We start from the raw sequence: 15,801 nt of genomic DNA, 5'->3' as shown, positions 1-15,801 counted from the left end.
TTTTTATTTCTCCCCTAAAGAGTAAAGCTGGATTTACAAGGTTCCAATAATCTGCCTGTGTAAAGGTGGGTTTACATGGCCCGATTGTCGGGCAGACTATCGAGAATGAACGTTCCTGCAAACACTCATTCCTGACAATATGTCCATCTAAATGTGGTGCCGATCACCTGATCTCCGATTAATGAGCGAAACGCTTGTTCATTCGGTGATCCTGTGGCACGCCAATTATCATTTCATATCAGCAGATTGTGTGGTCTAAACAATGATCTGCTGCCCAGAAACAATGATTCTGTATGGGGGACGAGCGATCGCAATAGCCATCCCTTGTCCTCATACTGTGGAGGTGATCGCTGCATGGAAATGCAGCGGTCTCTTTTACTGAACAAGCAGCCGACTGTCTGGAAAGGAACTGTTCCTTCCCGACAATCGACTCTTGGATCGGAGTATCTTAACCTGCCTTAAAGGGGTTCTCCATCCAGCCAATTGTCTGTATTTTTGCCTCGGACCACATTATAGTTAATGGGGCTGACAGGAATTTTGGTAACATTTACCAGTGCTGGATCCGGAGAAATCCAACAGGCTGTTCTCTGCCGGAATGGGTGCTGCAGATGTGAAACTAGCCTAAAGGTGCCACAGATCACCTGATGAATGAGCAATATGCTGGATCCTTGGGTGAAAGGATCTGCGGTGCGGACACCTCAATCACTATTTCTGGGCAGCAGATGGCTTCTGTATGGGCACAAGCAATGGCATTAGTGATCGCTCGTTCTTGTACTGTGGAGATGACCATAGCATGCAAATGCAGAGATTCACCTCCACTTAAGGGGGTTGTGTCCAGGCTTTTACTATTGATGACCTATCCTCAGGATAGGCGGGGGTTCAATATCAGCTGTATGAGGAGACGGTGAGCGCAGTGCGCATGTGCCGTCTCTCTTCCTGTTCGGCAAGGTGCTGGACCCCTGCCAATCTGATATTGATGACCTATCTTGAGGCTAGGTCATCAATAGTAAAGGCCTGGACAACCCCTTTAACCAGCAGCTATCAGGATTAAGGACCACTTCCTTCCTGATAGCTGCTGCTCCTTGGAGCATCTGGAAAACACAACTCGTTCTACCAACAAGCTCAAATATAGATAGTTGTGATGGGATCATGTGGGAAAAAACAACCAAGATATGCTCGGTTCTTGAGGGGTTAAAGGTTCATGAAGAGGGAGCGCACCTATGCTGTATACGTGTATGGGGTACGCTTATGTACGTGCATCTCCACTGCTGTAACACAATGCGCTTCTGGTCAAGTTCAACCAGACTTTCCCGTCATGCGACCACAGGACCAGCAACCACCTCAGCATTTGCCCCTAGCACGATGACGACACCGTCTCCATCCAGACACGTTCCACACACACTTTCCGGCTCCGCCCCTCTCATGACCTCACTGCGCCTAACCGATAGTTTCACTAAGGTTTGTAAGTCCGCCGTGATAACCCCGCCCACCTGCTATCTACAACGAGGGGGGTTCTATCGAAGGGCGTGGTCACGGTGCTACTGGCGGGGGCGTGTCAGCTGGGAGCAGGACACCAGGGACGGTGGCGCTGAGTGAGTGAACGAGCCGGTCATGGGGTGGGCGTGGCGACAGAGGAGGCGTGGTTAGGTGCTTGGCAGAGAAGGGTGGTATTGCTGGAGTGCAGCTCCGGCGGCGGTGTCAGTTATCAGTGTGGGTTGTCACACGGAGCACATCGTCTTGTTAGAGCCACAGACCCCCGCCCAGGAGAGGGCCATTCAATGAAGTGAAGGCACAAGCTCTTGTCGCCCCCTCTTCCAGGCACTGACTCCATGTGGTGTGGGGTGACACTGTACTGACCCTCGCCCGTCATACAGAGAAAGAAGCAGGAGGATATATTCGCTGGTTGTTATGGCCGTCCTGGAGCTGGCCCTACAAGGTCTCGCCATCTTCGGCGTCGTCCTTTTCTTCGTCCTGTGGTTCATGCATTTCTTATCCATCATCTACACGTAAGTACCGTGCCTCTGCTCCCAGGCCTCCTAGCACCCCTGCATACCGCTCAGGTAGCCCTCACATGGAAACCGCTGTGTGTGAACGCCCCACACCCACCCTCTGCATACATGTAGGTTACACGCTATCTGTGGCAGCTCCTGCTGTGCACATGACATGCAGCTGCTCTAAATGGTATGGATTATTTTAGAATGGCAGGAGGAAGAAGAAGAAGCCCTTCTAGGAAGGGGGAGGGGGCCTTTTCTTGCTGTCATGCTGCTGCTATTGACATTTCAAGTGTCTGCCCAAGCAGCAGGGTCCAGGCATTTTCACCCAGCCTCCCATCTCCATTTATTACCCTAATATATAGATATGGGTTGGATGAATAGCTCTGGGGGGAGTAGCTTTCGGGTAAAGGGATAGGTAGGGTATGGGTAGAGGGATAGTTCTGGGCTACATGGATCGGTAGTTCTCCAACCCCCTCCTTCTTACGGGCTCCATAATATCTGGCGTGTGTCCACCGGCTCATCACACACCACTCATACATTATACACGTAAGGATGACTGTCCTGATTTGCGGATGTCAGTCTACTATCCTGCAGTGGCTGTGACCTCTATAGAGAAGAAATTGTGTTTTCCGTCCTCGTTGCTGAGGATAAGCGTTCCCCCACGTTCTGTGCACCAGATGTGTGTTTGGTGCAGTGTGAACTCTGTGGGGTGAACTGCTGACTGCCCCGCTTTTGCTCATTATCGTCCTCGGCAGTAACTTTTGCTCAGTGAATCTGTGATAGTGACTACGATAAGATCATTGAACTTTGTCCTGTTCCGCAGGTCATGTGTGTTGGCAGAGGCGAGTACTGGCATGGCACACGTAAAGGGTATGACCCAGGTGATGCTTTCATTGCCTCTTCCTGCTTTTCTGCTGTTGTGTTGATAGATCCGTGTAGAGATGCTGTTCCTGCCTTTGGGGTCAGTTCACACATCAGTCTGACACTGTCTCTTGACGGACTTGGGTCATTTCTCCAAGTTTTGAGCGTGCCCGCCCTTGGTTTAACATGATTGCCTTCCTTCCCCTCGCCGTGACCTTGCCACATACATCTCGGTCATTTTCATGTTCAGGACGACTGTCGCGCAGAGCAGAAAAGCCACCCAAATAATCAGAAGTTTATGTAAAAACTGCGTCTTAAAGGAAAACAGACTGTACTGGTTGTAAAACTAGAGCCACTGCTGTCTTGTAATTTTGTCCCAGGGATACTGGCATCACCATGATCCTACCATGGCCCTCAGAGCTACTGCGTGGGTTGTCATCCAGCCTTACCAGACCCTGCTAGATATGTAGCCATACGAGGGCAGTGGATGCACCGCTGTGTTACTAGGCGGACTCAGGTGTGCAGGAAATGTTGGCACTCTGCTTTCTGCAATCGAGATATTAGGGCTCAAACACAACAGCGTGTAGCGGCTGTGCCCCTGTTGCGGCCTGCAAACAGTGGGTCCCCAATATAGGGCCCCGACTGTGCGCACCATATCACAGATGTGGTCCCATTTAGGTGATTCTGGAAGATACGGAGCAGAAGGCCACGGAAGCCCTACAGAGCCGTTACTCCATGCCTCCACATCTCAAAAACATAGAACACGCTCCAATTTCTTTTTTTTTTTTTCTTGCAGTGTGGATCCATTCAAGTTGAATGTGTATGCATCCGTCAGCGCAGGCCACACGGATGGTGCCCATGCAATTTGCGCTCCCCGATGCACGGAACATGCAGCAGACATTCGTGTGTGTGAGCCCTTAGAAGCATGGCAGTCGATTTTGGTGGGATCCATCTCTCTTTTCATTTCTTCAACTCCCCCCCCCCCCCCCCCCGCCATGGCAGATATCACTTAGTGGGGCGGCTGCACAAGTCTCCCTACACTTCAGTCTCAGAGCGTTGCGCCATATGGTTGGGCATTGCACCCAAACTGACCAATCAGTGTCCTCCTTACAAATAAAGCCCTCTACTGTCAGGAGATTTGTTATTGGATGTTTCTGGTACCAGCAGTATTACCGTGCTGCTTGTGCCGTTCCCAGTACGCCCTGTGCTCATCAATGGCAGGAAAAGTCTTATGGTCCATTCACACGTCCGCAAAATGGGTCCGCATCCATTCCGCAATTTTGCGGAACAGGTGCGGACCCATTCATTTTCAATGGGGCAGGAATGTGCTATCCGCATTTGTGGATCCGCAAAAAAAATAGAACATGTCCTATTCTTGTCCGCGGACAAGAAAAGGCTTTTTCTATGAGAGTGCCGGCGATGTGCACATTGCCCGTGTCCGTGTCTTGCGGATCCGTAAAACACATACGGACGTGTGAATTGACCCTAATGCGTATTAATACACATTGCACTTTTTTAGAGAGAAAAATTGCCTGTACAGGCGTCTGATGCTTACACAGGCGTCTTTGTGACCTCTGTTTACTGGTGATTTTTATTCAGTCAGGAGATTTTGTTCTCCCATATGTATTTTTTGATTAAGGAGGTTCTCCTCGTATGAGGAGAGTGGGTCATGGAAGAAAAAGGGCCTTTCTGTATGTTCTGAAGATCTCAGGCACCATTTGTATGTGGTCACAGGATAGGTCTCTGGTGTATTGTCATGGTACCTAATTAGGGCCTGGTTACCAAGGAGCCATCAAGCTAATGTAATTTAGACAGGCCGCTCCTGTGGTATTGTCAGCAGTATCCAAGGACGGCTGTGATGTAAAAGGCTTTCACCTGTTAGCAAGGGAGGCCACAAGGCCCAGCTGTTCAGGTCACCCAGGACTTGCTAGGTTCTCCAGGGATCAGCAGCAGTTAATTAATGGGATTAACCATGTCACTTTGCTATTTTGGCAGAGAAGGGTTTCTGAATGAATTGGATGACAATCCTTGCGTCATTCGGTTGTGTATGTAAGGTCTCACCGCTTCCCCTTTAAGCTGCAGCCTTGTAGAACGGCTTCTTCTGACTGACTGTTCGTCTTGGACACGGAGCACCACAGATTTCGGATATGGTCCAGACAGGAAGCATGTGCTGACTGCACTCTGTAAATGCTGCCTCTACAGTGTCCTTAAAAAGTGCTTTGTTCCAGCTCATTGGTTTCCCCTTGGTATCGCTTGTCTGATTAATCAGCATCTTGCATGCACCACCACACATGAGACTTGTAGTGTTTACGTAGCAGGAGCAAAGCTGCCATGTAAGCATGGGAAACTTTTTATCGAGTTGTTATTCTCAGTCATATAACAACGATATATTTAGCAGTGTTTTTAGCCGAAAGATACTTGCCTTTGCCTAATTTTGAAGACCCTATTGAAAAAAAAATTCACTAAAAGCAGTAGAAAAATGTACAGGTCCTTCAAAAAAAATTAGCATATTGTGATAAAGTTCATTATTTTCTGTAATGTACTGATAAACATTAGACTTTCATATATTTTAGATTCATTACACACCAACTGAAGTAGTTCAAGCCTTTTATTGTTTTAATATTGATGATTTTGGCATACAGCTCATGAAAACCCAAATTTCCTATCTAACATAATTAGCATATTTCATCCGACCAATAAAAGAAAAGTGTTTTTAATACAAAAAAAGTCAACCTTCAAATAATTATGTTCAGTTATGCACTCAATACTTGGTGGGGAATCCTTTTGCAGAAGTGACTGCTTCAATGCGGCGTGGCATGGAGGCAATCAGCCTGTGGCACTGCTGAGGTGTTATGGAGGCACAGGATGCTTCGATAGCGGCCTTAAGCTCATCCAGAGTGTTGGGTCTTGCGTCTCTCAACTTTCTCTTCCCAATATCCCACAGATTCTCTATGGGGTTCAGGTCAGGAGAGTTGGCAGGCCAATTGAGCACAGTAATACCATGGCCAGTAAACCATTTACCAGTGGTTTTGGCACTGTGAGCAGGTGCCAGGTCGTGCTGAAAAATAAAATCTTCATCTCCATAAAGCTTTTCAGCAGATGGAAGCATGACGTGCTCCAAAATCTCCTGATAGCTAGCTGCATTGACCCTGCCCTTGATAAAACACAGTGGACCAACACCAGCAGCTGACATGGCACCCCAGACCATCACTGACTGTGGGTACTTGACACTGGACTTCAGGCATTTTGGCATTTCCCTCTCCCCAGTCTTCCTACAGACTCTGGCACCTTGATTTCCGAATGACATGCAACAGTCCAGTGCTGCTTCTCTGTAGCCCAGGTCAGGCGCTTCTGCCGCTGTTTCTGGTTCAAAAGTGGCTTGACCTGGGGAATGCGGCACCTGTAGCCCATTTCCTGCACACGCCTGCACACGGTGGCTCTGGATGCTTCTACTCCAGACTCAGTCCACTGCTTCCGCAGGTCCCCCAAGGTCTGGAATCGGTCCTTCTCCACAATCTTCCTCAGGATCCGGTCACCTCTTCTCGTTGTGCAGCGTTTTCTGCCACACTTTTTCCTTCCCACAGACTTCCCACTGAGGTGCCTTGATACAGCACGCTGGGAACAGCCTATTCCTTCAGAAATTTCTTTGTGTCTTACCCTCTTGCTTGAGGGTGTCAATGATGGCCTTCTGGACAGCAGTCAGGTCGGCAGTCTTACCCATGATTGCGGTTTTGAGTAATGAACCAGGCTGGGAGTTTTTAAAAGCCTCAGGAATCTTTTGCAGGTGTTTAGAGTTAATTAGTTGATTCAGATGATTAGGTTAATAGCTCGTTTAGAGAACCTTTTCATGATATGCTAATTTTTTGAGATAGGAATTTTGGGTTTTCATGAGCTGTATGCCAAAATCATCAATATTAAAACAATAAAAGGCTTGAACTACTTCAGTTGGTGTGTAATGAATCTAAAATATATGAAAGTCTAATGTTTATCAGTACATTACAGAAAATAATGAACTTTATCACAATATGCACATTTTTTGAGAAGGACCTGTACTTGATAACATTTCAGGTTCTGTTGGCTCTTTTACCATTTAACTATAGCTAAAATCTGGTCCCTGTGGACCTCATTTATCGAAACATTCCTTGTTTCGCCCAGCAACCAATCACACGGCTGCTTTCCCTTTACCACAGAGCTGAGCGGTTATTGGTTGCCATGCACCACAAGCCATGTTTTATTTATTTTTGGTTTCCTATGCGTAAAATCAAAAGTAACGAGCAACTTGAATCTACTAACCAAGGCCTTAAAGGGAACCTGTCACCGGGATTTTGGGTATATAGCTGAGGACATGGGTTGCTAGATGGCTGCTAGCACATCCGCAATACCCAGTCCCCATAGCTCTGTGTGCTTTTATTGTGTAAAAAAAACGATTTGATACATATGCAAATTAACCTGAGATGAGTCCTGTCCCTGACTCATCTCACGTACAGGACTCATCTCAGGTTAATTTGCATATGTATCGAATCGTTTTTTTACACAATAAAAGCACACAGAGCTATGGGGACTTGGTATTGCAGATGTGCTAGCGGCCATCTAGCAATCCGTGTCCTCAGCTCTATACACAAAATCCCGGTGACAGGTTCCCTTTAATGCACACGACTGTATTTTTCTGCCTTTGAGCTAACTTAGTAAAATGCCATGTGCCATTTGGTATTTTTTTTTTTTTTTTTTTTAGTGAGCGTCTCTGGCGCATAAGCAAACATACACTGCAGTAAAAAGGCCCCTTTATACTGAACAATTTAGCAAGCGATTGTTGGGAATGAAGCGTAAAGGAAGTGGGGCCCTGAAGGGTTAATCCACATTGGTCATTGGGGGCTTGTGGCTAGGATATGCCCCCCCAATATCTGATTGGTGCGGGTCCCACCTCTGGTACCTGCACCTATACTTAGAAAGAAGCCCACAAAGTGCCGCAGGGCACACCGCGCATACGCTGCCGCCCTTCATTCATAGGTCAGAAAGGTCTAAATGGCAGGCAGTTTGTCGAAATGACTTTTCTGCCCCTCTCAGTCCAACGATGCACCCCCTCTCAAAGTCTGTCAAATGGGCAAAATGTCTGAGGGCCTCGTAAAGCCATGTCTAGCAGTCAGATGTCTCACCAAGAGGTACGCTACCCAAAAGTAGCCTCTTAGAGCCTTTTTGCAGGGCAGCGGGGTAAACACTCTACGCCCCATGGTGACGAGACCCAGTGCCTAATCGGGACCACACCTGTAACCAATTACCTATCTGCCTGTGACGTAACTTATGCCAAGTTTTGCAGTAATCCCACATTTCTATTTGGGTGCCTGTTTTTTGTCAATGGGTGTGATCTACAAGTGACAACTAGGATCATTATTATCTAAATGAAAGAGCATGTTCAGATGCAGTAGAACATTTCTGGTGAAACAGCATTAAAATGGTGCCACGTGCCCTAAAATCTGAGCTGTGTGTTTTTTGTCGTCCCCCCCCCCCCCCCCCCCCTCCTCCATGAATAAATGGGACTTTGTAAGACTTCAATCACTTGCATTGGACAATACTTTGTTGCAAGGTTTCAGTACAAAACCTGCACCCACAATCTGCAAAAGAACTTCCCCTTCTGAACATGGCCTTGGGAGACATTCATGAACAGAAGAACCTTCAGATCCGTAGTGTACTTTATTTTTATTAAGTCGTATGTTTGACCACTTAAGGTGCATCCGCAGCAGATTTGCATGCAGTAAATCTGTAGTGCATTTCAGTACCAGCGAAGTTGGTGAGAACAAAATAAATAAATAAACGACCTTTGGTGCAGATTTTAAATACACTGCAACATTTTATTTTTCCCCGCAAATGACATGTGTGGATGTATCAGAGAAGTCCTGGTGGGTCTCCAAGGGCAATGGGAGCAAATGACAGCCAGACTTGAAGTCTTAGAAGGTGATAAACTACCGCTGAAGTGTGCAGTCCACTCCAAATGAAGGCCATTAATGAGCTGTAGCTTACAGATTGATTTCTGCGTGATGGTCCATCCACTCAGTGGTATCCGTTAATGACCCATGCTCTTGTTATACCATATCTAACATTAATGGTCTATGCACTTAGGCTGCTTTCACATTAGCGGCAGGCTGTTCCGGCGGGTGAACAGCCTGCCATATCCTCGCTGACACTAGTGCATGCGTGCTGCCGGAGGTTTCTGACCTGTGAAGGTATTTGCGTCCTGGTAATGTATATAATTAAGTATAACAATGGTGATTCATAAGGTGGAACACCTAAAACTCAGTGGAAAATCTCCATAGTGCATAATATATTCACAGGAAACTCTGGGACTCTGTTAGGATATGCCATCAGTCTCAGATAGGAGTGGGATCTGCACCTATCTCCCTGATTTGAACAGGAGCAGCTGCGCATGCACAGCCACCCTCCTTTCACCACTGTGGAAGTTCTGAAAATAGCTGAGCCAGCTATTTTTGGCAGTCCCATAGCGATAAATGGAGAGGTGGCGTTGCTCCCACCATGTGCTCTCCGTTCACTGCTATAGGATTTCCCAAAGTAGCCAAACACTTTAGGGGCCCCATTCTCTTGATAGGTGCGGGTCCCACCTCTGGGACCTGCATCTATCTGGCATATCCTAGCGACATGCCATCAATGTCCCAGATGGCTCAACCCTTTAAAGTTCATTACCTTGTATGTTCTGTGGTAAAAATGGACTTGTCATGCAACGTATGCTTACTATATCCTTGTAGTTGCAGGACTAGTAACTTATTCGTGTGTGTTGCACCTCTATCCCATCAAAATAGTAACCTCTCATTGTGTCATCCCTGTTGATTAGGACTTCTATCACTTTGTAGGAGTGGTGTCATCTTTGACCAAAAATGTGTCTAGTCGTGATTGTCTTGTATTGTAACTATGTACTGATAGTGTCTTGTGGTCTGTATTTAGTATCGCTCATGCGGCTGAGCACTGTGCATTGGGCCCTTCTTAAGGGTAGAGGGGGGTGAAGCTTGACCATGTCCATAAATAATGCATATTTCATTTTCATTGCAGGCGGCTCCACCTCAACAAGAAAGCATCCGACAAGCAGCCTTACAGCAAGCTTCCTGGCGTTTCACTTCTTAAACCACTAAAGGGGGTTGATACTAATCTAATCAACAATTTAGAAACGTTCTTTGAATTAGACTATCCAAAGGTAGGTGCACAATCTTTTCTTGATAGAATGCCAAAAGAAGGGTTACCTTAAAGGGACACTGACAGGCCCAATTAGCATATTTAGGTATATATACGTGAGTACAGGTCTTATAAAGTCTATTAAAATGATCTAAGTATCCCCCCTGTCCACCTTATAAGTACCAAAATATAAAGTTATATAACCTGCTTGTCCGGTCACCAATCTGCCCAAGGGGCGGCGTTTCATCACAGACCTGTACTCACGTGTATATATACCTAAATATGCTAATTGGGCCTGTCCGTGTCCCTTTAAGTACTTTCTTTATGACTTGGTGTACATTCTTCCCTTTTACCTCCGTCATTTGGCTTCTAGTCTCTTTTGCGTTTCCTCCTTGACCATTAAGAGCCAAGAAGTGTGTTCTGGAGATAATTGCCCTTATACTTAAAAGCATCTAGTAAAGGAGTATTGTTAACACAACACTTTCTACATATTTAGTCGGTTATGCCCTTCTTGGCGCCTTCATTTTTCACTCCCTGCCTTCCAGGAGCCATAACTTTTTTATTTTTCTGTTCAAATAGCCAAATGAGGGCTTTATTTTTGCAGGACAAGTTGTACCTACTAATTGCACCACTTGCTATTGCTTAATCCCCAGGGGATTTTAATATGCGATCATCTGATAGTAGTAGTCTGAAGAATCACTAACTTCCTATTAAAGGGAACCTGTCACCGGGATTTTGTGTATAGAGCTGAGGACATGGGTTGCTAGATGACCGCTAGCACATCCGCAATACCCAGTCCCCATAGCTGTGTGTGCTTTTATTGTGTAAAAAAAACCTGATTTGATACATATGCAAATTAACCTGAGATGAGTCCTGTCCCTGACTCCTCTCACATACAGGACTCATCTCAGGGTAATTTGCATATGTATCAAATCAGGTTTTTTTTACACAATAAAAGCACACAGAGCTATGGGGACTGGATATTGCGGATGTGCTAGCGGCCATCTAGCAACCCATGTCCTCAGCTCTATACACAAAATCCCGGTGACAGGTTCCCTTTAAGCTCTGCCACAAGCAGGAAATGGCAGGCCTCTGAGCCTTCAGAAGGCCCGAGGCTGCCATAGCAACTAGACCACTCCCGCAATCTCACCATGTGGGAGACGTTCAGACAGCAAGAGCACAGCTCTCCCTGTATTTGACCATTGAGATGCCGTGGTCACAATTGATAACGCTGATCACGAACTCTGCCGGTGCAAGGCACCAGGCATTTGGTAACTATCTGTAAAGTCCGGCCATTTGCCATATATGTACTGCAGATAAAGAGGTGTTCCAATAATAGCTTATCCCCTTTACTGCGTGGACCCTCACGGATCACAAGAGTGGGGGAGGGGGGTTGTTTATCTGTTTAAGTGGAACAGCAGTTGAGCATGCACATTGTCACTTCACTCAACTCTATGGGACTGAGGGCTCATGCACACGGCCGTAAGTGTTTTGCGGTCCGCCAATCACGGATCCTCAAAACACTGATACCGGCCGAGTGCATGCCGAAATCTTTTTGACTCCTGCAAAACGGACAAGAATAGAAAATGTTCTATATTTTTTTTTTTTTGTTTTATTTTTGTTGCGGGGTCGTGGACTTATGGATACGGACTGCACATGGGTGTGCTGCCTGTATCTTTTGCGGCCCCATTTAGATGAATGAGTCCACATGCGGATCGGACGCAGACTGAAACTACGCCTGTGTCCAATAGCCCTGAAGGAGACAGCTCTGTACTTGGCCATCTCCAGCAGCTCACAGAGTTTGAATGGAGGGACAGTGCAGAAGCTCGACCACCACTCTAATGAAACGTGGGACACAGAACCCCTTTCTCATAGTACTGGGTCTACTTAATATATAATAATGCTTGCACTGCAAACATTTTAAGTTTTTTGAGCAGGTAAATATTCTGGCCAATCCTTAGCCTAACAATACTGCCTCTGTACCCAGAAAGCCATTTATTGTCCGTCTGCTCTGCCAAAATCTGATCTAGCCGAGGGCAGAAAAACTGTAGTCTACTGTAAACGCATTTACTGTATTTGAGCGATACTGTATAAACGTCCTGTTGAAATCAGTGATGTTAAGTGGTTTTTTTTTTTTTTAAGTAAAACTAAATGACAAAAAATGTAGCGCTAAACACCAGTGTGAATAACCCTAAGTTCACACCTGAGCGTTTTACAGCGCGTTCAAACGCGCTGTAAAACGCTCAACACATGAAAACCAATGCTTCCCTATGGGAATGGTTCTCACCTGGGCGTTTTACAGCGCGTACGATCGCGCTGTAAAACGCCCGACGCATAATCAAGTACTTGAACTTCTTTGGGGCGTTTTGACGCGCGTTTGTGGCCATAGGACACTGCAGTCAATCACACAAACGCGCGTTTACTATTACAAAAAACGCGCATAAAAACGCGCGTAAGACGCGCGTTTGAGAAACGCTCAGGTGTGAAAGCAGGGTCAAGCCTTGATGTAATGTACTATGGCGGGCCTCATTTACCAAGATCGCCTGTCATAAAAAGTGTCATTGTGTGACCATAAGCAAAAACAGCCCATCGTTCTGCTTCTCAAAGATATTTGAAGGGTCACCTGAGCTTTCACAAAACTATAGATATGTCATTGCAATGTATCAAAGGTTTTTATCGATGGGGGTCTGAGCGCTTGGACCCCCACTGATCGCTAGAAACTGACTCCGTAAAAAGCCAGGGGGGACATTTATCAAAACTGGTGTAAGGGAAAGCTTTTCCAAAGGAGCTCTAAAAAATTAAAGATGAAATCTGATTGGTTGCTATGGGCAACTAAGCCAGTTTTCCTTTACACCAGTTTTGAGAAATGTCTCCCATATGGGTCTATCTCCTACAGCAGGGGTCAGCAACCTTCAGCACTCCAACTACAATTACCAGCATGCTCCATTCATTTCTATCGGAGTTCTGAGAAGAATAGAGCAAGTATGCATGCTGGGAGTTGTAGTTTCACAACAGCTGGAGTGCCGGAGGTTGCCTACCCCTGTCGTACAGCGAGGAGAACAGAGCTCTCTCCTCGTTCTAGCAACCTCCTTCCTGATTCAAGCTCATATCATAGCTGACTGCTTATGGCCAGTTCACACATCAGTACAGGAGTTGGTTGACATGTCTGTGCAGGAAGCTATTTTAAATTTTTTTTGCACAGATACAGTACTGTTGTAAAGTAACCCTTTAGAGGTGAATAACAGAGCATTTGAGCAGTTCTGTTTTTTTATCCTGCATCTCCCCCGTCATGGCACCACTCTCTGCTACCTTCATGCTCTTGGATTACTTAGGAAGTGTTGCTGTGCTGAGGTGGCATGTCCTGGAGATGTCTGATGAATAATGAAAATAAAGGATGTCTACTGTAGAATCCAATCATACTTGCAGAGTATGTAGGGCAGCTGATCTAGGAGGGGTGAGGAAATAAAAATTGGCGCCAGCAGAACTTGTGCACACTGCAGTAACGGTTCAATTAAGTAGATAAAGAAAAACGAAATCCCAGCACGTACCATCTAAGGGTCCATTCACACGTCCGCAAAATGGGTTCGCATCTGTTCAACAATTTTGCGGAACAGGTGCGGACCCATTCATTTTCAATGGGGCCAGAATGTGCAGGCCGCATCCGCGGATCCGCACTTCAATTCTGCAAAGAAAATCGAACCTGTCCTATTCTTGTCCGCAATTGCGGACAAGAAAAGGCATTTTTTTTATGAGAGTGCCGGCGATGTGCGGTCTGCAAAATGCAAAACTCACATTGCCGGTGTCTGTGTTTTTGTGGATCCGCAAAACGCATACAGACGTGTGAATGGACTCTAAAATTGTGCGCTAAACAGTGTAGTGTTGGCCTCAGGCCATGTTTCCTGTGAGGAGCAGATTTTGTTTCATGAGAAACAGTTTGGAAGACTGTCTTTAATGTTTACATGGATACCGCATAAAGTCCCCTTTAGGCTGGGCTATTATTGGGAAGGGGTGTTCCTTATTTCTGATAATTGCCCTATGTAAAAGTCCCGCCGATCACCAGCTCTGATCAGTCATTGATTGGGTGAAACCATCGTAAATGCCGACACCAGAATCCTTGTTCCTGGGTTGTAGATTGTGCTATGTAAACAGGGATCTGCTGCCATAAACGATGATTCTTTACGGCCTGAACAATCGCTGATACAGAGGAGATTGCTGCAAATAAATACAACACCGGCAATTATTGTGAATGAATGGTTTGTTCCTGATCATTTCCTACACAGTCAATCCGTGTAAAGGGATACGTAAGGATATACAGTATCTGTGAACTGACAGCAGCCACTCATCACATCCGTCTCTTTCTGCAGAGTCAGAATAAGGGTCCATTCACACGTCCGTTGTTTCTTTCCTGATCTGTTCCGTTTTTTGCGGAACAGATCTGGACCAGATCTGGACCCATTCATTTTCAATGGGTCCTGAAAAAAAATCAGACATTGTGCTGTCCGATTTTTTTTTTTTATTTTTTATTTTTTTTTCTGGACCCATTGAAAATGAATGGGTCGAGATCTGTTCCGCAAAAAACGGAACAGATCAGGAAAGAAACAACGGACGTGTGAATGGACCCTAAGGCTACTTTCACATTAGCGGCAGGCTGTTCCGGTGGGTGAACAGCCTGCCAGATACGTGCTGCTGCTAGTGCACACGTGTCGCCGGAAGTCTGCTCCGGCCCCATTGACTATGAGTTGCAGGTCCAGCAGCATCACGGCAAACATGCCGAGAGGCGGCCGGAATAAAACTACGACATGTCAGAATTGAGACCAGTGAATAGCTGCAGCACTGTATGTGACAATGGACAAGAAACCCCATCTGGTCCACAGGGGACCAGTGGCAGTAGGAACGAGACCCTCGGTGCTTGAACTGAGTGCTGGTCAATGGTGTGTATGGCTTTTTTTTTTTTCTGATCACTTTCAAGGCCATCATTTAAATTGCTTTGGGGGTTAGACCCCCTTTACGTGTCTCCTTCCGTTTGCTCCTTAGGTTATCGGGAATGTCCTTTTTAATAGGTGCACACATGTAAGGTCCTTTCCTCCCGCTTTTAGGTTTTATGAAGGGCATATGCTTGGCTGCCACAGAATGTACCGATTATATTTCTGTGATGAGTCTGGGAACCATGTGACATAATGTTGGATCTTTTCCCCGTGAACTCTATGGGTGTCATTCAGCAGAACTGCCTAACCGTGAATCTGTCTCTATTTCTAATGCAGACAATTACAGCCTAGCCTTCATTTTGTCAGAACAGGCATCTGAGCGCTGAGGGGTTGCTGTGGGCAGTATAGACATTCTTAGTATAGATAGTCTTACTATTGTTGTTTTTTTAACATTTTAGCACTTCTTTATTTTACTCACTCAGTCGAAGTTCCCCATCAGTATGTGTTTGGACTGGTGTGTGGGAGGAAACGAGTACCCAGAGGAAACCCAAAGACACAGAGGGAGAACATACAAACTCTATGCAGATATTGTCCATAGTCGCTATTAAATCTGGGACCCCAGCGCCACAAGACACCAGTGCTAGCAACTGAGCTGCCATGCTGCCTTGAGGCCTTAACTCTGTTGCTGCAATCACAAAGGATTTCAGATTGTAAGCTATTTGATATATGACCATCCATCTATTAGTTTTAAAGACTAGATGCACCGAGCAGCAATGCAAGCCAGATCTAGGCTTGCAATTTTTTTATTTTGAAATCTGAAATTGGCCAGCTGATGCTCGTGGTAT

General features: G+C 46.0%; 1 protein-coding gene across 1 annotated transcript in view; it reads left to right on the top strand.

The window, feature by feature from the left end:
• Positions 1 to 1,656: 1,656 nt before the first annotated feature.
• The window catches only part of UGCG (UDP-glucose ceramide glucosyltransferase), a 43,890-nt gene continuing 29,745 nt past the window's right edge, over positions 1,657 to 15,801 (top strand). Inside the window, exons 1-2 of the mRNA XM_044271165.1 lie at positions 1,657 to 2,006; positions 9,912 to 10,053. Coding sequence (XP_044127100.1) covers positions 1,909 to 2,006; positions 9,912 to 10,053 — 240 coding nt within the window. The 5' untranslated portion in view covers positions 1,657 to 1,908. The remainder of the gene's footprint in view (positions 2,007 to 9,911; positions 10,054 to 15,801) is intronic.

The sequence above is a fragment of the Bufo gargarizans genome, chromosome 1 (genome assembly GCF_014858855.1).
Source record: "Bufo gargarizans isolate SCDJY-AF-19 chromosome 1, ASM1485885v1, whole genome shotgun sequence".
In the NCBI taxonomy this organism is placed as follows: Eukaryota; Metazoa; Chordata; class Amphibia; order Anura; family Bufonidae; genus Bufo; species Bufo gargarizans.
Note: the sequence above shows the minus strand (reverse complement) of the source record. Positions and strands in the feature narration are given on the sequence as shown.